At 38.2% G+C, this 24,321-nt stretch overlaps 1 protein-coding gene across 4 annotated transcripts; it reads right to left on the minus strand.

Moving 5' to 3' along the window:
• Positions 1-727: 727 nt before the first annotated feature.
• On the minus strand, positions 728-18,186 carry SPART (spartin). Of its 4 annotated transcripts, XM_063149179.1 has the most exons (11): positions 18,122-18,177; positions 17,137-17,208; positions 12,329-13,164; positions 10,988-11,185; positions 9,887-9,991; positions 7,999-8,128; positions 7,016-7,210; positions 5,862-6,020; positions 5,693-5,783; positions 4,654-4,714; positions 2,800-2,939 (listed from the first exon to the last, which is right to left on the minus strand). In XM_063149179.1, the coding sequence occupies exons 3-10, from the start codon at positions 13,160-13,162 to the stop codon at positions 4,654-4,656; spliced, it is 1,773 nt and encodes a 590-aa protein (XP_063005249.1). In that variant the 5' UTR covers positions 13,163-13,164; positions 17,137-17,208; positions 18,122-18,177; the 3' UTR covers positions 2,800-2,939. The 4 variants fall into 4 exon arrangements, with proteins under 4 accessions (XP_063005246.1, XP_063005247.1, XP_063005248.1 ...); XM_063149176.1 differs by lacking the exon at positions 4,654-4,714 and having other exon boundaries at positions 728-2,939; XM_063149177.1 differs by lacking the exons at positions 4,654-4,714; positions 17,137-17,208 and having other exon boundaries at positions 728-2,939; positions 18,122-18,186.
• Positions 18,187-24,321: the final 6,135 nt, after the last annotated feature.

A 24,321-nucleotide genomic window follows, 5' to 3' on the forward strand; every position in this document is an offset into this window, starting at 1 on the left:
CATCATTCTATCCTAAGCTGGTGGCATGTTTTTTTGTAGTGGAAGATAGGTTTACCAATTCTTTTTAAAGGATTATGGATTTATTCAGGGAACATTAAAAATAGACTATTCCAAGTTGGTTTTAAAACAGCATTAAACAAACCAATCAAACAACCCTTGGAATCCAGAAGAATCTGTTCAAATACAGGGGTTCATATTTGAGATAAGAATCATGGTTTACATCTACACAATTATGAAAATTCCAGAGATGGCCATAGCTAAGAATGACTTAGGGATCATTGAAAGTAATCCTCTCAAGACAAGATTTGAGACCAATATTGTTGTAGAAAAGTATTTGAATAATTTTGGAAGTAAGAATGCCTTAGGAAATCACATAATAGCTAATACACTACACGGCTTACTAAAATTTCAAGGACTTCCATGTATCAAAAGATGTTCAAAGAAACAAAACCAAGCTATGAATAGAAAGCCAACCTAAGACAGGATGTTTTGGAAGGTTAACATATAAAAGGGAGAGCTGAGATAAGGCAGTAAATGTGAGAAGGCTGTTGTATATCGTGGAAGAATGGAGGAGAAGCCTATGGAGTGCTACCCTGGGCCAAAGAAGTGGCAGGGGAAGCGAGGTAAGTTCAAGCATCATACCATCAGCTGGGAAAATTAACTAAACTTTGGAACAATGTAAAAGGGAAGATCATGGATATAGCACATTACAAACTGCAAAATGGGGTAGGCATCATTCAAAAAATAGTTTTAATCCATTTTGAAAGACATACACATGAAGAGAACAATAGCAGGTTAAGCAGGACACCACTACCTGATACTGATGGCATTTAAATGTTGTTTTTCCTCAGTGTACTCCAATGTGGTCTCTTGAAGACTGTAACACCTTGATCTTAACTGTTGTTTTAATGCAACTTTTTGCTTTGACGGTTTATAGATGAAACTGAATGGTATGAGCTATATGCAAAACCTTGAAATGCGAGGGAGAAAGAAGATACAAATACCTATATCCCTATTGTAAATACAGCTCATAAGAACAAAAAATGCTTTTGCTAGTGTTAAGTCTTCAGCAATCTTTAACTGGTTACACAAGCTGACAAGTGGCAGACTATAGTAACAGAAATTGTTGCAGTGTAATCTGGATGGAACTTATTAGTTTGAAGTATTTAAGCTCTACCTGATGAGCTTGTTTATACTGTATATAAACCCCAATACTGCTATTTTATTATTTCTGAAGAAGTCCTAGTTCTTCCACTTATGGATCCATATAGTAGCTCCATATCATAAAAAGGTCAAGCACAGATTTTATTTTTATTGCATAAATCAAAGTTACACTTCAAGTGGTTAGATCCTTTCTTTCACATTTCTCACTTTAAAGCACACACCTGCAGTAGCTACCACAAAATATGCACCTATTACCATTCTAACAGACCGTAGTTGTTACTGTATTTTTTCAATCTTCTACAAATATCACTTGCCACCAACAATTTATAGTTATTTTCTCCATCTACATGAAATGGAGATAAGTTGTAGGTTGTTAGCATTCTGCCTGTTGTAGGTCCAGCCAATATTAGAATGTGTAGTAGCTTTAAGACTCAATAGTAAAGTGTTAAATAAGTAGCACAGTCAAAGCATCTCAAGGATTTAACATCTTGAGTTATTTTATACTGTGGTACAAATGGGATGACAAATCTACACAGAAGTGTCTATTCTGCACAACTCTTAATCTAAAGGGTTTGTCTTCATTGTCTTTTTCAACACTTCACACCCTTGTGCAACTATCAATTTAATGGAATAAAGATGATGACCATTAGAACTATTTGTTCAAACATTAGGAGTCTTCCATTATGAGGTCATGATATATAATCTCAATCTTTCTGGATCAGCTGAAAAGTACAGAATGCATAGAATTTCCCAGTGCCCTCTAATATTTTCACAGAAAAATACTTTAATTTATGCAAAACCATACTTATTCTCTCTACATAAAAACCTGAATTTCAAAGAATCTTTTTACTTTCCTTATGAAGTTAACTGGAAAATGCATTTTTCTAGAACTTTAAATACTCTCCACAAGAAAAAATACTCGGTATCTTTGGTTTACTTATATGCTGGATGAGGAAAAAAAATGTTTGAAAGGGAATGACTACCTAATTACCTGAGGTTCATCTTTCATTTCTCCTAGCATGAACTTTGGGTAAGATCAGCTTTTTTGTAGGTGAAAAGAGAAATTCTCTATGAAACAATGAAACACAATGCTTATATTAGTAGTACATATTAAATAAGACAAGGCTTGATCAGTAAAACTAATTCTTAAGGATAGTTATAAAGCCAAAACTGGTAATTTTACTTATTCCAGAACTAGCCATCCTACTCTTTCTGTATCACCATCTTCTTTATAAATATAAAGTGTTACAAAAATACTCACAATAGTATTTCTATATTAATCTATTATTCTATATATTACTTTGAAAAAGTGCTTAAAGATGCAAGTATATGAACTGCAAACTTCCAGTTGCCTAAAGCCCTGATCCAGTTGTTTAAACCTCTTGTTCTGTACTGAACAAGGAGGTGACAACTTTCATTTTTCCTCTTACAAATACTCTTCCTACTTTTACATTTTCCTTTTAAATTAAGTAACAGTGGCTTGAAAACTACATTGTGATTAATGTTCAATGTCAGATGAGCAGTGTAGTTACTTCTAAATAGGAAGTTTAATCTCTAATGTAAGGCTCTGAGAAGTACTTAATTGCTTTCATTTTTTACCCTTCTTCTCATTATCCAATACTTTATATTCATCTAGCACAGCATGGCCGGTTTCCTTCGCAGTTTTCTTTACCACAGATTTGATACCAATATTTTCAATGTTAAATGCTGTAACACCGACATTGATTGCAGAATTCATAGCGTTGTCTGTAGCATGACCAGCATCCTCTCCATACCTAAGGAAAGAGAACAATTTTGTAGATTTGTAGACTTAGTATTTTAATCTTCATTGAATTCTTTTATTCTTTTGAGAGCCAAAATTCAGGTATTTCCAAAAAAAAAAAAAAAACCCCAAAAAACCCACAGTGCCCAAATGTCTAAAGAATATAATTAGAATTATTAGAATTTATGAAGCCATTTGAATAAAGGCTGCTCCTCTATCAGATCAATTGCTCTTTGAAAATACCAATATACTCCTTCTCTTTTTCTTCAAGAACACTTCCAGTCTTTCTCCCTTTTTCCCCTCCAATTTTGAAGAGTAAAAACCTATTTATAGAATGATAAGAAGGGAGGGGAGAGAAGTTTTGTGCAATCACCATGGGTTCTTTTTCACCTTAGTTCTTAGGTAAAATTCCTACACTCTCTATATAGAAAGCCAACTGTATCCCAGGCTGCATCCAAAGCAGCATGGCCAGCAGGAGATTCTCCCCCTCTCCTCTTCTCTTCTGAGACCCCCACCTGGAATGCTGCATCATACAGAACTCCAAAAGGGTCAACAAAACTATCTTGAGGACACAATGAAAATTATGAAGCGATAAAAACCTTTGTTCTCTCCCATGGGCTGTGAGTCCAGCTTCTTTGTACTTTAGTGGGCAAGTTGGCAGTCTCACACTAAGGACTCAGTTGTGAACAGAGAACACAATGAAGGAGGACAAGAGCACAGTGAGAGCAGTAACTTCAACTGTTCTGGCTAGCCAGACATTTCTCCAGACAGCACTGCACTCAGACAAACCAGGGCAAAGGGAAGTATTCCTGGCAGCATCAGAATCCCAGCAGTTAGCAGAGTTACTTTTTCTCTGTGGTTGTTACAACAAGAGGTTCTTTGAGGACCTCAAGATAGAGAGAAGCAAAGAATATCAAAGAACCCAAAAAATCTATAATATATCAGTAAAGCAGCCAGAGCGTGTGGTTGGAACTAACAATGAGACCGAATAAAAAGAAGTTGTGGGTTTTTTGTTTTGCCTTTAATTCTCTGATAGAGCAACAGCCTTGAATCATCAACATTGGATTTGCAGGACAAAGAATTAATCTCACAGCAGATGTATCTGTCAGTTCGATTAGTTTGTCAATTTGATTATATTCATGTCAGGAACATCATAAGCCAGTACAGCACCAGTAAAATAAGTAACCTCATTTAAAGTACGATTGTAGCTTATCCAGTACAGTAAGAGTGACAACTTCCTAATGTCCGATAACTAATTTTTTAGTTTGTCTGCCTGAAGTGCATAATTTTTAACTGTTTTTTAAAAAATTGTGCAGATATATACACTGCATTTATTTAAATAGTTTTAAAAAAAGTTAGTAGCATGGGACTTTGGCAGACACATTACTTCTGAAGCTACATTTTCCCACCCATTCTAATCCACATGCATATGATGAGCATCTCTTTAAAATTCCATCCACAAGGGTACTGCAGCTAAATTTTAGCCTTTTAAAAATTTTATTTAGAGACACTGATGGTGCTCCTTTAGCTTTGTTTCCATTAAGTGGAATTTAGCTCATTCACTGGTATTTTGAGTGGCAGACATCTTTGTCACTGAAATTAAAAAAAAAAAACAGCTTACAGAAGGGAGATTATGTAAAATTTTAATCTAATTATAAGGATAGATTTTAAAGATTCCATATCAAATATTTTCAATCATATTGCAGTTAGCTACAACAGGTAGTTACTTATTGTTTTTCACTCTTAGTGTCTGTTGTCTGCTGATCTCCATATTTCCTATATTTGTATCTAAAACAAAAACATTAACATGAATTTATGTGAAATGAGTACCAGTACAATTTCTCCTGACATTCCTACTGCAAAAAAAAACATTAGCAATAAACCACACCTGACTAGAACTTTGCTATTTAGCCTCCTATTTGAAACGCATCACAACACAATCCTGAATGCCAATCTGCTTAATACTGTATGCTGATGTTTATCTTGTTACCATTGGCTTGTAGCTTGCATGCACTTTCAGCAATCCTTTTAAATATCTCTTTTGCTACACTTATCACCAATTCCATTTAAACTGCTTGCTTCTTCTTACTCTTCACTTTCTATTAAATCTACTGCCTTTTTTCTGAGAGGTGCATTTCATGTTTCACAGTTACTTCAATATATTCCATTATTCTCCACATGCATACAGCTTTCATCTTTCCATCAACTTAGTATCATCATCTTAATCCCAAATGTTATTGTCCTCTTCTCCCACTATCTTCTTCTAAGAACATCTTTATTCTGCAAGTGAGACTGTTTTATTATTGCTATATTTACCTTAGATTTCCTTACAAAATTTTCTTAATTTTTGTACTGCCTTGCTTTAGCCAAACCTGCTGACAGGTGAGGTTCTTTTATTTTTTATAAATTTAGCTAAGTTTGCATAAATTCAGGATTAGAGCTCAGAGGTTTAAACCAGTAATTTTTTCATAATTATATTATATAATAGAGCAAAGATATAAATCTGAACATTGTTTGTAAGACAGCCTGAAGCTGTAATACTTCTACAAAGAACTAAAAAAATACTTCCTACAATTCCTCATTTCGGATTTTTGCATACAAGAGATGCCCATTACTGTGCACTTACCACCTTATCACATGCTACATAATTACAGCAAAGGAGGCATTTCAGTTAGCTTCCCTGCACTTTCATAAGCTTTTCTTGCCAGTATTCAGAGACAGTAACAGTGTGCTATAGAAGATGAAAACAATAAAAATGTTACTTACTTGTATTTGACTGTTTTTACAGTCTCAGTTGAAACACTTTTAGCAATGCACTTCGCTGCACTTTCTAAACCTTGCCACACTGTTGAAAACCCTGTAGAAACAATCAGCTTATTTCAGTTCATACCATTAAAAATATGTAATTTTTAAAAGTGTAGGGAATTTTTATTACCTTGAACTCCACTTGCTGCTACAACCAGAGCACCATCAAAAGTAGATTTTCCATCTTTATCTTTCTTTAGGGATTCTGGAACTAATTTGCTGCCATGCTTCTTCACGTGTGGAGCCAGCTCCTTTCCGACACAGCTTGCTATAGAACACACCCCTTCAACTAACATAAAACAACAGTATGCAGGTTATTTAGTGAGAACATAGAACATCCTTCTTTAAAAATCTTTAATCATAATTAACAGGAAGTTTCAGTGAAGTCTTAAGTGATGTTTCTATTTAAATACGCTTATATAAAAGACAGACTTTAATCCACATGTAAGTGCCCAACTGATACAAAGCAACTTTATTTTTCAGGTTCAACATAGCTGCAAGTCCTAAGAAACAAGTAACGTTGGCCTTGTGAATAATAAGTGCTTTAAAAGACATTTATACGCATCTCACACTCAAATTTCAACAAACTGTTTCCACTGCTTTCTTATCTCTAAATGGTAGATACAGAACAAGCTGCTGCTTTCCTGACTTGTCTTCTGTAGAAGTCTTTCTTACAAGCATTCCAACTCTTCAAAGTAGTTATATAAGATCAGCACAATTTAGTTTTAAACTTGGATGAGTCACTAGATGGTAAATATAAACTAATGTTTATATTTAAACATAATAAATAACAAAATTAAGTTACTGTGAGTTGTTAAGGTTCCCAGGCATCTCTGAATACCAGGCCATTTCTATTTTGATATTTGTACATAGTTAGATAGACTTGTTTCAGGTGTGCGTGTTTAAAAATATGCACACACACATTCTCTTGTTACTGTATGTTAGTAACCAGTGAGAGTAGAGGTTTAAAAAATATGGTTATCAACTTAAAAAAATAAGAGACAACATTTTGAATTAACTGTCTAAAACTTTCAAAAGCATGTCAAACTTAAGACTATACAGACTATTCTTTTAGGAAAGAAAAGGATGTCTCAGGGCCAAGTAATACATACTAGTCTTAAAGCACATCACTTGCAGGAGATAACTAGGTACAAACTACTGATCTCTGAATTTTATCAAGTCAGTAACTCCTCCAGTTTACTGGCTAGAGAAACCAGCTTGCATTTTATGAAGTTTTTATTATTTAAGACAAAAATATTCTATTCTATGAGATGAGATTTTTACCTAAGAATTGGCTGACTTTCACAGCTCCTCCAGTAGCCTGTTTTGCTACGTGAAGTCCCTTTGCTACAGTTGGGTTGACTTCCACAGGCTTTTCTTCTGGTTGAATGTGCTCTCGCAGTTTAGAAGCTCCTTTGTGAATAGCTTTACCCGTGTATTCTGCTCCTTTCATCAGGCCCCAGCTTACCCAAGATGCACCTTCAAGACAAAAATTGATTTTCTTAGTATGTACAATATTGTGGACTGTGATTCCTTCATCTATCCCTCCTCTGCCTCTGCAAAACAGGAAGGTCTGGAAACATTCCTGATTGGAGTCTGCAATTATATTTTCCCCTGAATGGGACAGCACAGAAGTCCTGCAGTAATTTCTGCACATATACCACCACTTTTTACGTTCATTTTATTTAAGTTTAATACAGCCAGCCCATATCCAAACGTCAGCCTGATTCAGATACTCAGTTTTTTCATGGATATGCCAGCACCAGCTCAGTTAGAATTTATAGAACTGCACATCTCAATACTATTGGCACTCAGGAAAACATACAAACCCAGCCCTTTAGCCCTCCTTGCAGATTCATATACAATCAGCTGTTGGTCATCAGTATATTCCAAAGGTTCTCAGAGGAAAAAAACCCCACATGTTTATCTGCAGAAATCACAACAGATGCCTACTGCAATATATGTTCATACAGGGGCAAAACTGTTCTGTCACAGTGGTTTGAGTCCCAGCAGGTGATATTCTAATAGAGTCAAATGAGAAGCCAAACTCATTTGCAATAAACAAACTGTTGGCAATGGATTTATATTCTGCATGGTTTTTTCAAAGGTCATCAAGGCATCCTCTAGAGGATCAACAATGGAACTAAGTGAACAACTACTTCTGATCATTCTGCTTCTATCAGCACCCATGCTTTTAGGTGAAAATATGTTTAAATGTCACTAACATTGGTTTCTGTTCAACACAAATCCCCTTATTACAGCTGTACCTGACAAGATTCCATGGGCAACTTTCTCACTCCATTCTGGTAACTCTTTCTGATCTTCTGCTTCTTCAGGTTGTGGCTGGATATGTACAGTCTGAGGCAAGTGAATTGCATCACTAGAGGCTTCAGAAGGCTGACAAGTGAAAGCAAACACCTGAGCATCTTGCAACTTTGCAACCTATCATCAGTATTTCTGGTTTAGATCATACACATACACATCCACTGTGGAATAATACTAAAGTTCTGCATGCCTTGGCTAAGTGTACAGAAACTCAAGCTAAATTTAACACTCAATGACTTTTTCCACAAAAATTTTAGACAACCAAAAAAGCTTACCAGGCAGGTCAGCTTTTTTGTACACTTTTCTGATCCAGCTACAATGAAAAGGTTTGCTTGCCAATGCAGCCATATGGCCAAATAACTAAGCAGGGAAAATTTACACTACTAGATCACCAGCAAAACAGATAAGAGACTGTCCATCTCCCATTTTTATCTTCTCACACAGAAGTCAACTGTTTTGTTATTCAGCATGGGAACTGCAATCTTTGTTTAGAGAATCCAGCTACACTAAAGGAATGCAGCTGTTGAGATTGTGTTGTTCCTCATTCTTTCCTCCCAAATTCAAAAATAAAGGAGATTATTCATGCTGTGTGCTGTTGCTGCTTTTTTAGACTGGCACAGCCAAGGAAAACATCAAACTGTGCACAATACTGACCCCTATTTAAGACTGGGTGAGCAGGTTCTTTGTTACTTCATGTCAAACTCTACTGTTTCTGGAGTAAATGTTAATCATTAAAACACAGCAACCACTACCACAGGCTGCTTAACACTTCTAAAATGTGTAACATCACTTTACACAGTTCACAGGCAAAACTTTAACTACAGAAACCTAAATAAATTGCAATAGGTTTAAGTTTTTTTTAAGAGAACTTTTCCAATGTAAAAGTAAATAAACCCCTCAAGCATTTCAAAGATTGAAAGCACTGCTAGTTAATGACAGAAAGAAAAAACATTTTTGTTTAGTCTAGAAGAGTGTAAATGAGAGCATTTATAGATTAAACTCACAGGAAGATCAGAATACATAATACAGAACAGTATTTGCTATTACAGGGAATTCTTAAATTCCCCTGAAATATTTACTGCATATAAAAGCAGGGTATTGCACATGTTGTATGTTGTAGTAAAACCAACATTAACAGGAAAGAGTAGATGAAATCTTAGGAGGTTGCTACCCAGAAGGTAAACAATGTATCACTGACATGTACTACATCATCATTTACTGCTTGACAGCAAGGTGAAATCTCAGGGTTCAAGAAATGTCTTCAGCATGTGACCAAAACACTCTGAGGGCTGAGCAGGAGAAATTACCTCAATGAACAGCTATAGGTAAAAAAACAAACAAAAAAACCTATCAAAAAACCCAGACTATGTTCCAGATGTAATTTAGTTATGCCACAGCTTGGGGCACTATAAAGAAAACCAGTCAACAAGACTTCTAAGATCTACTCTAAGGAGCAAAAATGGATTCTCTAATAAGACAACGGACTCAGTATTGTAATTATATTATGTATAGTTGTCAATTAGAAACTCACAATTACTATGTAAAACAGACACATTAAATGGCCATCAGACTAGGCTTTGGAATACTTGTGATATATCACAGTTTTTAAGACTTCAGAAATATGCTGATTTGAAATGCTTACGGCAGGCTGCAGTAACAGAATTCATGTTTGACAAGAAACCAAACAACAACACAAAAAAGCCATCCAACAAAAAAAATAACCACAGGACACAGCATACACAGCTGCTGTCAATCAAATCAGCAATTCTAACATGCATTTCTGTGACTTTTTTTTTTTACTATAGGATTTTGGAATGTCCTGGGATTTACCTGGACTTTGTGGCCAGACCTCTGTTTAAATTTATCTTCAAAATGTGCTCTCATAGTTGCTGGGAGCTCTGAAGGTAACCCTACTCTCTCATGGGATCCTGGCACCTGTGACATCGCATCAGGGAACATTAACAAAAACACAAAGTTTTAGGAAAACTTTGGAACTAATAAGATATCCAATTTGAACTACTTCTATGCAGGAAAAATGACAGAATTTTATCCAGTGAGCGAATATCACATAATTCTGTAAGTACTTTCCTCTTCTAAGCAAAGTTAGTGGCCTCCTATGCTAGTGAAATTCTCTGCTGAACTCACCAGGATTTACACCCTAACAGAACTCCGCCCTCATGGGATGCTCCAAACTGGTCCTTCATCATCCATGAACTCAGCTTTTGGTGAATCAACAAAATTCTTGCATGAAAAGATTTAATCATGCTATAATCTTTTAAATAGCTATTGATCACCACTCTTCCTGAAATTATGCTCCAGGGCTCTTACAGTAATATTCTCCACTTTATTACAAATCACTGAATTTTATTGCACATTTTTTAGACTTTTTTTTTTTTGTTTTCTCTACCTGTCAACATCTTACTGCAATAAAGCACCAGATTCATCTACTTTGAGATCCCATTGGAAGGCAGATTTCTGAGGTACATACTATTTTCACAGATCTTCTCTGAAGCGGCTTAACATTTTTGAACTGTAAACATGTTTGGGCATGATATTCCAAGAATGCCATCATCAAAACTACATTGAGAGTTATGTGCATGTACACATAAGGAAAAGCATGCTTTCTCCTGAACACGTAATTTCATTCTGGGTCCTGTCTCTTTCAGAAAAATAGAGAAAATATAAAAAATGGTCTTGAACTCCACTCTGTGCTTAGAGTTTAGTATTTTAAAACTTCTGTTGTCTCATCTCACAGGATCTACAGTTTCATTACAATGCTGCTTTATCATGGCTACTTTATCTATTTCTCACAGATGAGCTTACCACCAAGACAAAAATCTGTCATTTTACACAACTAAATGTAAATGTGAGGATATATTGATGATTTATACCTTTCCTTATTGGCTTATAAAAGACTGCCCAGAAATTTACCTGGATTCGTAGGTCAGACATCTGTTTTAACAGATCCTCAAACAGCTCTCTGTCAGCTGCTGGAAGTTCTGAAGACAGCACTACTCCCACGTAGGACCCTGGTATCTGGGACATCGTGTCGGGGAACATGTAGACCCCAGTATTGCAGCACAGAACAGGAGACTGGGTACACATCAGAGGATACAACCAGTCACAAACCTAGGAAAAACAAGTACATGGAATCAAAGGATGATTTTAAAAAGAAAGATAGACAGAACATACTGAAACACACCATAAACTTGATTTTCCATAAAATTTCCAGTGGAACCTTCTAGTGAAAGGTATCCTGCTGATGACAGTGAGGGTGGAAATAAATTATCTTTATGGTCCTTTCCAACTCAAACTGTTTTATGATTCTATGATGAAAAATAAAAAGCCTTATACCATCCTGAACAAAAGAAAAACAATCCCCATGTGATTCTGGAACTATCATTCTTGATTAGTTCTGACAGTCTAATATAGAGAAAGTATTAATTTTCACAGGATAGAAGACTAGAATTCAGGATGGTACTCTCTTAACTGAGTTCTCATCTTGAGGCCCAAATGAAAAGAACTGCCAAACAAGTCAGGATTCACAGTGCCTGTACCACTCTGGAGATCTCAGGACAGGTTTACATGACAGGACAAATAGAAATGCATGGCTGTCGCTGGCCTACTATTGAAGACACCTAACATGAGTGGAGCTGAACCAGTAGACCCCAGATCAGGATCCAACAGACCCCAAACCAGCCAATCTTAGCTGTAACAAGAAGATCTAGAGTCAGAATCCAGACCAGAAATATTATGTTCATTACAGAACATGCCCACATGACAAAAGTAAGGACTGAAAAAGTACAAATAATGCATCTTTTTTATCTGTAGTACCGAGTCTGGATTAACATGGACTCTCAAATTCCAAATTATCAGTTGTAACTGCAATACCTTATAACTAATTAACAATGAAGTGGGTAGCACCTAATCCCATTTCATCCTGATTTGTTACAACAGGTGAATCAAAATGTCTTCTCTACATGAAAAAATAAGTCAATTTTATGAAATGGAAAGACATGTTAAGTCAAGTCCTTTACATACTAGAATTCACCAGAACAGTGAGCACTTGAAAACCTTGGGAAGACACAGAGGTGCTTTCCACAGAAAGAGTTGTAGAAGTGTGTACCTGCAGAAAACCATTTCTGCAGCACCTGTAACATCCTTCATTTTATCACAGGGATGTTTAAGCTCACAAGAGCAAGAACCTAAGAAGATTTCCTGTTAGAGCTTTGTGACAGTTTTAATTAAAGGAGAAAATTATTTTCCTGTTACCTGAAGAAATGCCGGTGGACGATTCCGAGCAGCTTCACTATCTGTATCCAAGAACTTGACGATGCGCAGATATCCAGGATATGAAGGAGCACTAACCTGCCCATCAGGAGTCACAAAAAATATCTGTACTCCTTGGGGAATCAAGATCAGCTCATCTGCATCCACTCCCAGGTTTTCCAGGGGAGGTGGCTGAGTACATTTGTTGTTGTAGTAGTCCTCACTGACAGAAGAAAACTCCCCAGAGTCTGTGCCATAGGACACAGTAAAGTGGCCATTGGTAGCTTGAGGAGTATAGGCAGGAGGTGCTTCATTTGGCAGACAAAGAGGTTTTGCAGATGATGGACTCATAGCTGGAATTTGCCCCTGACTCACAGATGCAACACTTCCATCTGCTGCAGGCAACTGACTTGGAACAAGCAGAGAATTAGGGGGAGGGGGTCTTTCTGGCTTTTCTTTGGAAGGAATGGAGGGGTATAATTTGGGCACCCCAGGAAGGGTATCCATCATAGCAGGAGATGCTTGTGCTGGTGGGGTGTTTTGCTCTAGACTGCCGAGTCGAGCACGAACATTTTGCAGGGTTTCTCTCATCTTCTGTTGCATTTGCCTGGCAGACTCCCACTGGGACCCTGCACACTCAGGACCCTCTGATGGAATGCTAACTCCTCGGAGCAAGTGGTTAAGCCCTTGCTCATAGTAACTTCTTGCCTCTTCCTTCTGACCCAGTTCATCTGTATTCAGTCCTTTATTGATAAAAATAAAGGCTTTCCTGTACTCTTCATTAATGGCTTTAATATTTGCATCTGCTTGCATAACCGGATCCGGCAGTTGTTCCATTACTGCAAATTGGAATAAAAATCAATAAGAATATACAGAGAGAAAGCCAAACAATGTTTACCTTAGAATAAAATGTCTTCTTAATGATGACCCTACTGCCTGTATTAGCAGAAATCTATCTAGTTGCTTGGAACAGTGTCTGATATGTTATCTCCTAATAACATTCAGATTCAGCTGACATGATTCCAAGACAGCAAGGAATCTAAAACCATCAAATATAGTTGCATCACAGATATTTATTTCTTAATAATTAAACATCAGAAGAACATGGGCGTGCCTGATACTAAATTTTTCATCTTCAAGATCAGTAGCAAACAAGAGGAATAAACAACTAACTTTAAAAAAAAATCTAACTTTCCCAAAAATATCTCTAAGGTTTTAAAAAATTCAGTTACCATTTTGTCTACTTAAATAAAGGCTGAACTTTCAAACAGTATATTTCCATTTGAATAATTTAAGAGAAAGCACTCAACAGATTTTTAGATCTCGATCAACTAACATGAACAAACAAAACTGTGATATGCTTTGAACAGTTAAAGCTGTGCTTTACAAAATAAAAACATGGAATTAATTATTTCCTTTACAGTGAGAAAAGGCAACTGGTGTTTTACAATCCTTGTACCCCTAGTGCAAAAAATTCAAAGTTCCAACATGTACAAAAGTTTGCAGATTCTAAGTCTGTTTCAGAATGTATTCCTCAAAATGCCTGATGTATTTCAGCTGAAGTGTGGAAAAGAATCCAGAAGGCTTGTTTGAATTCTAAAATTTGTTAACTCATTGTTTTAACTGTACACAGATTGTCGGTCTTGGCCAAACACAGGAAATACAAATAATTAATTCAAATGAATTTGGGTTTGGTTTGGGTTTTATTGCTAGCAGCCTTGAGAGGAAATGCAGGCAATTATACTAGAAGAGAATAACGATCAAACAAAAATGGGATACTGTATTAAATTAAAGAGCAGATATTTTCAAGCAAAACCGTGATTCTCTGCAGTAAGGGAGTTGAAAGAAAGGAAACATCTGTCAATCACAATGATATTAAGCCACAGAAAACATGGGGTAAGTAAAATACAAAGTGCAAGACTGAAAATACATCCATTACATGGGCAGAAGCATTAACATCATGGTACAGAGCTTTGGTGAGAATTCACACACTGAGCCACATCCAAGGAAGCTGTGCCAGAAGAGGAAGAGGTGGGCAGGTTTTTTCTCTGATGAATCAATCACTCTTCCCTAGAAAGGTGTAGGTTTGGCTTACCAAGGCAATACAACAAAGGCTAAGAGATTGGATTAGTCTCTACAAATATAATGGGTGAAAAGAAGAAAGGAGATCAGTAATAATAAATAATTACTTGGAAAGAAAAAAGAATTAAATCCAAACTTCTAATAAAATCCTGAAATAGTACCTACATTTAAGTTTACTTAATGCCTCTTCTTGTTTTAGACTATCAACAAACTAAATAAAAAAATAATCTGGAAAATATCCTCCCTCTATTCCAACAAAAACGAAGAAACTTACAAAGTGCAGGTCATGAAAACATTTTAAAGAGGCAAAGAATACTGTGTTCTGCTCCCACACTCTATAATGAAAATGCAGAGAGCATTTAGGTAACTGATGCATCTGCAGTCACACAACAGAAATGCCGTGTAATCTGGGAGGCATCTGTTTTTGTGATGCTACAGAATCCAATTTCACATAAAGTCAAGATGAGTGGTCTCAGTACAACAACAGATACATAGCTCAGAATAAAACAGAGAAGTCAGCCCAGTGGAGTGGGTCAGCAGCAGCTCAAGCCACCAGGTTCACTGCCCATCATGCAGCAAATTTTGGGCTAGAGGAGAGTTTGCTGATTGAATGCAGTCACTTGTTGCCAAGAGGCTCAGCATCTTTAAGCTAAAGAACCCTGGCATAAGTGTGTATTTACTAACCACCAAGGACATCAGCTTTAGAAGTTAAGAGTATGCTCCTGACCGGCACAACAGCAAACACGCAGAGTAAAAGCAATTGGAAAGAACGCCTTACTAGGTTGTGTATATAGGTGGATCCTTACAGCAGAAAAACCTGGTGACAGCCAAAGCACATCACTGTGTATCAACACTTGTACTTACTATTGAAAAATCCACTTTTCCTTTTAATTAGGGTATGAAGATGAAAACCAATTTAACAGTAAAGACTCTGATTTGAGAATTGTAGGTTCTTAAAACACAGAAAATGTTTAGAAGACTGAGAAGGATGGACAAGTTTAATCTATCATCACCATTTACTTTTCTATTGAGCAAAATGTAGTGATTTAAGATTTTTTGTGCCTGTATCCCCAAGCCTGTATAAAGTCCTTTCTCAAGGCTTGAAGTAAATGATTCATTTGTGTGAGCACAATTGCAGTACAAGCCCCCTTTGACCCATGTTTATTGATTTGGGGTTTTTTTCTGGGTGAGGCTAATGCAAAGATACTTTACAGGTTTCAAATAATCCTTTTGCTAGTGATTGTTAGCATATAACAAGAAGTGACATCAAGTAAAATCCTAACTACATTTCAACTTAATATTTAATTCATTTACTCTTCACTGTATAGTTCTCATACTGACAACTGCACTGTTCTTGCTAAAGCTCAGTCTTTAATGACACTGGAAAAGCTCTGAAGGGAAATGGAGATGTCAGCACCATCAGTGTCCACAGAGCACTGGTGCACAGCACAGCCACAAAAGCTGGCTCAGGAACTCTGATTGTCCGAAACATCCCAAGTTTGCAGTACATGTGCAGCACAGTCACCTCCAAATAATGCATCTGGTTGGCAGAGCACTTGGAAATGGAGGAAGGACATCACAGTGGATTTCAAGCTAAACATATGAGAACTAAAAGTTCTCACTAAACTAAACTTTCATTCTTTCATGAACTAAAATTTCATTCTTTCTTAGTAATTGTTTACAACTAATACAAAAGAATGGATGGTATTAAATAAGCTTATCTAATTGCTCCCTCACAATACAAAAATAAATATTATCTGAAAGAGAACATTTAAATAGCAATCTAATCATATCCAAGGAATATACTTTTTCACTTTTTTAAATGTACAATCTTAATATAGTATTTTAGTGTCCTGCATGTTTTAATATTTATCTGTATATATTTAAATATTTACTCCTGTAATACTTATTACAGGAGTAATCCACTCCTGTATAATGCTGAATCTCATTTCCTCTGTTTTAAAGCTGTAATGAATGGGATAATGTGTATTACAATACTGAGAGCACTGCCAGCTAATCTTTGGTCCTATGGCCTGTTCAGATCAGCCCAGATCTGTACCATTTTGTGTTAATTAAGATTCAGAGGAACTTTGTCTGAGAGAAAGACAGTCCAAAATTGAGGCAAGAGCTAAAGGGCACTGTAAATAATCACAGATCAGTCGAGCACTTGAGCCCTTCTTCTTCTATCAGTACAGATATACTCTGTGGTTTTAAGTGACTTGACCAAAGGAGGCTACAGTGCAACAATGAAACTTGAGTTTAATTTGATATTGTAAGCTACCTCTCACCCATCCTTCCTCTGAAGCAGGAAAGTCCACTCCATTAAAAAGTAATGTATATTAACAAAAATACAGGTCAATGGTGGATCTCACTGCTAGACTGTAAACATGAAGTCTAAGGCTTATTAAGAGGATTAAAGAGCCTGACTGACAGAGGCAGATACACTTGCCAACTCGCTATTCTTGAAGGAGAGTAGGGGAGGAAAATGCAAATCAAATATTAAAAAAACCCAAACTAAAACACGCGTAATCCAAGAGTTCTTCTTATTTGTAAAACTGTTTTTCTCTCAGCCACCAACTACGAAGTACCATGCAAACACAATTGTTTCAGCCTTATTTTGATATGAAAAGAGCAAGTAAGAAAGTATTAGTAACTTTCAAGAATTGAAAGAATTAAATGGTATCTAGACTATAAACTAATACAAGCCAGGTACTTGCTAAGAAATTTACCTTTTTATGCTTTTAGCTTATTTAGGTTGTTTAAAGAAGCCTTTAATTTTTTCATTAAGTGGCGGCCTACTCCTAGTTTTTAAGGAAAGAAAAAAAATTTGTCATACTAGATAGTATCACAGACTAGACAACAGAAAGAGTTAGTGCTATTAAAGTAATTCTTCCTCTCAAAATTACCAAACACTTCAGTAAACTGCCATCCTCTGACATCTCAAACTACACCTTCTTCTCAGGCTGGTATCCTAGCACCTACATTCACTCAGCACGTCTAATTTTCCTCATCTACTGCAGCTTTAAGATTATTTCTGTCCAAATAAAAGAGCTTCCTTCTTGACTCCTCGGTCTGCACCTCCATCACATGCTGTCACCACAGAGCTTCCAGGCCCCGGGTGCCTACTTGTCACTTCTCTAAAAGAGAAAGCAGAGAACCAGGAGGGCAGACAATGCCCTTCATCTCGCAGCTGCGCTGCCCGGCACTGACGCTTGCCGCAGCACCGAAGTACAAAGACATCGTACTACCATTCCAAAACATTGCAAGATCGTCATGGAAAATTCAGTGTTATGTAAGACTGCTATTTAATACTATTTCATTAGCTATGTGTGCATGCCGGTTTCTGATCTCTACCAACGTTTTAGCAGATTCAAGAAACTCCAACCGGTCTGACACGAATCCTTTAAAAACAAAACAAACAAGACAAAATAAAAGGAGCACCTCTCCGAAGTACTCTGACAAATAACCCCTCAAGACATTCAATACATTATTTACCACCAGGGTCACCTCAACCTGCCCAGATCCCGGCCCTCCCCGCCTCTCCCTCCCACCACCTGCCCGCGGGGGCTCCCGGCTCTCCGGCGGCCGCTGCCCGGCCTCGGCCCGCTCCGGTGCCTCCCCCTGGTGCCTCCCGCTGCCCGCTACAACCAGCGCCCCCCGGCTCCGCAGGGACCCCCGACAGCCCGGCGGGGCCCGACCCCGCGCCCGCCTCACCGAGCCGGGAGCCTCCACACCGCGCCGAGCCCGGCCCGGCCCGGCCCCGCCTGCGCCACCGCCCCCGCCCGGGTCAGGCGCAGCGGGCGGGGCCGAAGGGTCGCGGCTGTGGCGTCACCCGGCGCGGGCCGGCCTTGGCCCGGGGCGGAGCTTCATCATCCGATAAAGAACGCTGGAGTGTGCAGTTTGTCCTGGTTTTGGTGTTGGTTTTTTTTCTGTTTTCTGTTTGTCTGTTTGTATTTTTGATATTTTGGAGTGTTGCTTGTTTGTCTGTTTTTGTGAGTTGGGTTTTTGTTGTTTGTTTTGTTTTGGGGTTTTTAGGGGGACAGGGTTGGAAGGGTTCTACACAGAATATTAAAAATGCAAAATTGGAAATGCGGAGTTAGCAGCGCGTCTCATACGGTATTCATACTTCCTTTTTTTTTTCTTTTTTTTTTTCCTCTTTTTTTAATGCTCCTGATGTTTAGGAGGAGCAGAGGTGTGTGCATGTTGATTTCACTTCACTATAAAGTAATTTCGCTGGAATATGGAAGATCGCTTCTCTTTTGACTTCTGGTTTCTGTGGCTCTCACCACCATCTACGATCAGCACATCAAACTGAAAAATAATGTATACCCCTAGTGATACCATGGGGGCTTTTTCCCTGTTGTTTTTCAGTAGCTGAGTGGCTTTGCCATTTGAAAGGAATTGAGGTAGTAATTTAAATCCATATATCTCTTCATCTTTTATTGAGAATCTGTAATTCTAGTTAGGTGCTCATGCGTGTACAAAAGCACATATGCCCAAATTCTAGTTGTGGAGTCAGTATGAATATACAAAAAAATGGAAAAATAAGACCCAGAAGCTATCATTCTGAAGTCTCCCCTTTCATATCATATTTTCACATTTCATTTTGACTGCTACTCTAATTGTGCCGAAGAGGCAGGCTGCACTGGGCAAGGTTGCTCTTCCAAAGGTGGCTGTCTCCAGGTGAGACTTATTTACCAGCCAGGGCAAGCTGGAGCTGGTTGTTGCCCTAAGTCCTGGGCTGTGGGAAGGGGTAGATGAACTTGTGCACTGGTGCTGTGAAAAAACAAAAGGAAAAATTACCTCACTAAACATCCAGCACTTGCTTTAGAACATGAACACTCATAATTTCGGTCAAACTTCCAAGTGTTCATTGAAACAGCTGCTCCATTGAAACAGCTGCTCAAATTACTGGATATAATCTGGCATATATTACTGATTTGCAGTTTTGATCATCAATGCTAAAATTCTTCTGCAGCTTGACTTCCAAGTGGAAAATTTCTAGCCTGGTTAGATCTAGCAAAGGTGCATTCCATGGTGCATGACTCTTTTATCTGTGCTATCTCTTCCAGAACTTGCTAGGTTCCAGCCTGTTAAGGCTCACTGACTTGCTTTCTGAGGTACTGTGTCTGTATATGACTGTGTTCATTGTTTAACACGCTTAGGACCACAGATCATAAGAAATTCATAGTAAATATTGACTTTACATAGTGGCAGCCCTGCCCAGCCCTTTGACAGGTGGGTTTACCTCTAAGATTCATTTAGCTCCAAAGTATCTTTGGAAATTTGTCACACATTGAGGTTTCTAGCATAACATTTTTCTTGGAATTCTGTGTTGCAAACTTTTCATGTGCCTGCTCTTCAGTCCTTTTCCTACTGACAAGAAACAGAGAGCAGCCTGAAAGAGAAAAAGTTGTCCACACATCAGGGAGAGTTCCTCTTTCCAAACTGCGGTGAGGACAATTTTTGCACGTGAAGCAGTGTGTGGCGAGATAAGGGTTTGGGCTGGTGGAGAGGACCCTAAACATTTCTTTAAGCAGATGGCACATTGTGCTCAGGTAACCAGATGTTACTGCATTATGCTATGCCTGTATATGCAAAGCTTACAAGGAAGTAAAGAAATATTTTATTACAAAAAGTGACACTCTCTTTTGAAGCAGGGCCACAAGACAATAGAAGGACTTTTAAAGGTTTTTAACCATGCAGGGGGTACCTTTGCCAACGTTGTTTTGTGGGAGCAGACCTTGCGAGTCCAGAAGTTGATGAGGGGCACAGCAGTGTCAGAAGCAAGGGAGGGGTGAGCTGGACAGCTGAGTACCCAGGCTGTGCTCCGAGCTGTTATAGGAACACTTGGGCACATGTGCCCTGACAGCCTTTCCTTCCACCAGACACTGCTCTGCTGTATCACCCCCACCTCACTTGTCAATTTATATAAGCCCCAGTACTTTTGCTTTAAGTCAGAATTAGACTGAGGGTTGAATTGCTACCATGACATGTTCCCTCCTACAGCTATAGAAATAAACTGCTTTTGCCTCACCTGAATCTGCAAATTTTAAACTGTCTGGTTTTTTTGCAAGTCTTCAACCTCATTTGTAAAAGCTGTATCTTTAGTGATTTCAATCTCAACATCAACTGTGGGCTTGTTTAATTTTTGTCTACGCTTTCATAAAAATAATTTCCCCCAAATATCTCCTTTTTATACTTTAATAACATAAAGTTCTATGCAAGCTAGGCATTATCTGTGAATATATCTGTATTAAGGTATATAGGCATGTATATAGGTATATAGGCAGGTATATAGATATATTCTTTCTAAGCTGCTTAAGCATCACAAACAGTGAAATCATTGAGGGATCTCAGACTGATCTGTAAATGCTAACAAACCTTGGAGAGTGACGCTGTGAGTAAAAATGATGTGAGAATTCTCCCAAACCACATAGTTGAATGCAAATAAATTTCATTGACTCATGCCAAATGCCAGTACAACTGGAACCTGGTTACACATCTGATGGGAATCAGGGTGCATGGACAGAGTGCTTTAAGTCAGCAGCCCCTGAATCACTGAAGAAAGCAAAATAAATCACTGTTGTGTGGATACAACAGAATATGTAATTATTCCACAGCTCCTAACAATAGTAAAAAGTTTTGTGGTAGATGAATAGATGATCTCACTGTGATTATTACCTTTTTTCTGACTTCAAACTCCATAATCATTTGCAGAAAAAATATACTGAGGCCAAGCAAGGAAACAGCAATAAGAGCTGTCTGACAAAGGTAATATTGCACCTTTTTGAAATTATGCCAGCCACTGACCTCAGACTGAACTGGCACTTTGTTAAGGTGCAAGAACACATCTTCAACATCTCTGTGCAGTGTTAACAGCCTTGGGCTACGAGCAGGGGTAATGCACTTAGAGCAGACAAGTATGAAACATCTGGAAAGGCACCCAATTCCTGAGATGATCCCATTTGGGATGGCCAGTCCCAAAGGGTTTTGGAATAACCTGACTGTTACCAGTATAGCCCTGAGAAGAGGGAGGCTCTAGTTCAAAGAAACAGATCCAGGTCAGGACAGCATCTGTGCACTGCATTTGGCCATGTGCCAGGCTGCTGCCACCTTCTGCAAGTTTTTCCCTGCCTTTTGCTGGAAGCACTTATTTGCATGTGTGTAATCACTAAATGCTGTCTCCCCGGTCTGCTGTATTCTTGTGTTGTACCTACAGAGCAAACACAGAAAACCAAGACCTTTTTATGGGACCCCAGATTTAACATTTCTGACTGTCAGAGATAATACAAACATGGTCCTCAAGTTCAGCGTAGGGAAAATGTTTCTGGAAAAGGATCAGTGTGCTCTTGGAGGGTCTGCTAATGGGAATAGCAATGAGAGAGACAGATGATGGGCCAGCTTAAGTTGACTGGGAGTTTGTTTATTCAGCAATACATAAAACGAGTTGACAAAAATGGTCAAAAGTGGAAAAACCAGGGAAAAAATCTGGCTCTGTAAAGACTAGTGGTAACAAAGCTCTTCTCTTGGATGGTTTATGGGTGCTGTGACAGACTCACAGCAAAGCTGGGCACCACACTACTCAAGTTATTCTCACATGTTGATACAATATTGAGATGCTGGTTGTTCAGTTCAGAGGAAGAATAAATTCAAATGCTGATGGAGTGAGTATTCCATCATGCTTTCTTTGTGGCACTTGGAATAGTGGATGCTTTATTAGATAAGAACTATATGTTTTCCAGAGTGATGTGACATACTGCTAGACTGCAGAAAGCAGCAGAGATGTTGAAATATTTTTCTTTCGGCACCAAAGTTGGAAAAGTGTGATGCTGTCAAAAAAGAGAGACTATTGTTAGGCACTTTGCACTTCATAAGTGCAGGAATGAAACTGTATACAGCTAATAAAGAATACTGAATTATGACATTTATCCTGGGTTTCTTGGTTGTTGTTTTACAGGTTTTTTGAAGAGGGTGGAAGGCTACACAGGAGATTAAAAATGCAAGATTGAAAGTGCAGAGTTAGAAAGCAGTGCTTCTCATAATTAATCCATAATTAAACATATTTTTTAATACTCTTGATGTTTAGGAGAAACAGAGGTCTGCATGTTGATAGCGCTTCACCATAAATTACTTTCTCTGGGAACATGAAAGGTAACTTCTGTCTTCTGGTTTCTGTGGCTCACACCACAATCAAGCACTAATATGTCAAACTGAAAACTAATTATAGCATCAGTAAAATTAAGTGTTGTTTTTCCCATGTTATTCAATGTCCAAGTGGCTTTGCCTTTGTGATAACTTGAGTTAGTAATTTGATTGCATGCAGTCTCTTTGTCTTTTAATAAGAAGCTGTAATTCTAATTAGCTGTGTCTGAGAGTGTGTATGCGTGTACAAATGCACATAAACCCAAACTTTATAAAATTATATTGGCAGAATTAGGGCCTTGTAATATGTAAGATGTGATATGTATGCGGTAAGAATAAATGTAATCAAGATTTTGATGTAAGAAATTAATTTCATTTTAAGATTAAATTTAATCAAGAAATTTAATGTAAGAATAAATTTCATCAAGATTTTGCTACAGATGATGTGGGGGAACATCTGTTTTCCCCATGATTTAGATGAGGCAATCTGTGACCCTGCCCATGGAAGTTCTAGGTCATCTTCTTGTAGTCTCAGCTCTTCACAATTTGAAGAGATATGCTGATATTGTATAGCTAGATGGCAGCATTCACATTGCTTTGAGAAAAACTGTAGTTATTTGTATGATTGGCTGCTCTGTTACAGTGAAATGGCACGGTCCTATTCTGAAATGTGCTGCCTGAGAATGGCTGAATAACACATTTGAAAATCTGACCATTTCATTTAGGTGTCTGAATTGGAGGTTTATACTTTGGCCTCACAGATAAAGAGTATGAAATGTAGTACTTACCCATTTATCTAAAAGGATGAAAATTTGATGATGGGCATGTTTAGCCTGAAATCAGGCTTTGTTGTGTCTTATACGAGATTCCACTTACGTGAGACTTTTGTATCATTAAACAACCTACAAGCTTGTTTGGATGATGCAGAAAATTACTTCGCTTCTGTTACAGAACAAAATACTTACTCATCAAAGTCTTTATGAATGTCCAACAAGCTCCTCTTATCATCTATCCCAAGCCTTACCAATCTCCTCAAGTATAACCCCACCACCTCTTTCCTTGCCCTGTAAAGGGACAAGGACACCTTTCACAACCTTAGCCCTTTTTTCTCCCTACTTTTTGAAGATGCTTATTTTTCTAGTCCAGGCTACTAGACACACAAGCATCCTGTCCCTAACATGTCAGCCCACATGAAGGTGAGCCTTGGAAGACCCAGGACGGGGAGACTTGGCCCTCCTGGCTCACACAACCCAAGACATACACAGAACACTACTGTGAGCAAAGTTTTGGCTGTCTCCACCTTGTCCTTCCAGGTTTCTGCGGGATGACCTGAGCCCTGGGGCTCATTTGCTAAAAGACTGCTTTGCAATTATATGCAGCTTTGGGTGCCCAATGTTCTATGAGAAATAGATTTTGATTGCACTCAGCTGTAGACCAGAGTGAGCTGCAAAGGGCTGAGTGCCCAAAAAACACAGAGGAGTGAGAGCAGGGAGGTGAGCGTTATGGGTGGTAAGAAGGAGACAAATAGGCATGGACAATAGTTCTGTGCAGCACAGACAGTACTTTGTAAATCAAAGTAAAGGCTTTGACACCATTGCCCACAGCATTCTCCTGGAGAAACTGGCTGCTCATGGTTTGGACACTGGGTAAAAGCCTGGCCAGCTGCTTGGGCCCAGAAAGTGGTGGTGAGTGGAGCTACATCCAGCTGGCAGCCAGTCACTAATGGTGTTCCCCAGGGCTCAGGACAAGGGATCCAGTGTCCCCTCAGT

This window comes from Melospiza melodia, chromosome 2 (genome assembly GCF_035770615.1).
Source record: "Melospiza melodia melodia isolate bMelMel2 chromosome 2, bMelMel2.pri, whole genome shotgun sequence".
Classification (NCBI taxonomy): domain Eukaryota; kingdom Metazoa; phylum Chordata; class Aves; order Passeriformes; family Passerellidae; genus Melospiza; species Melospiza melodia.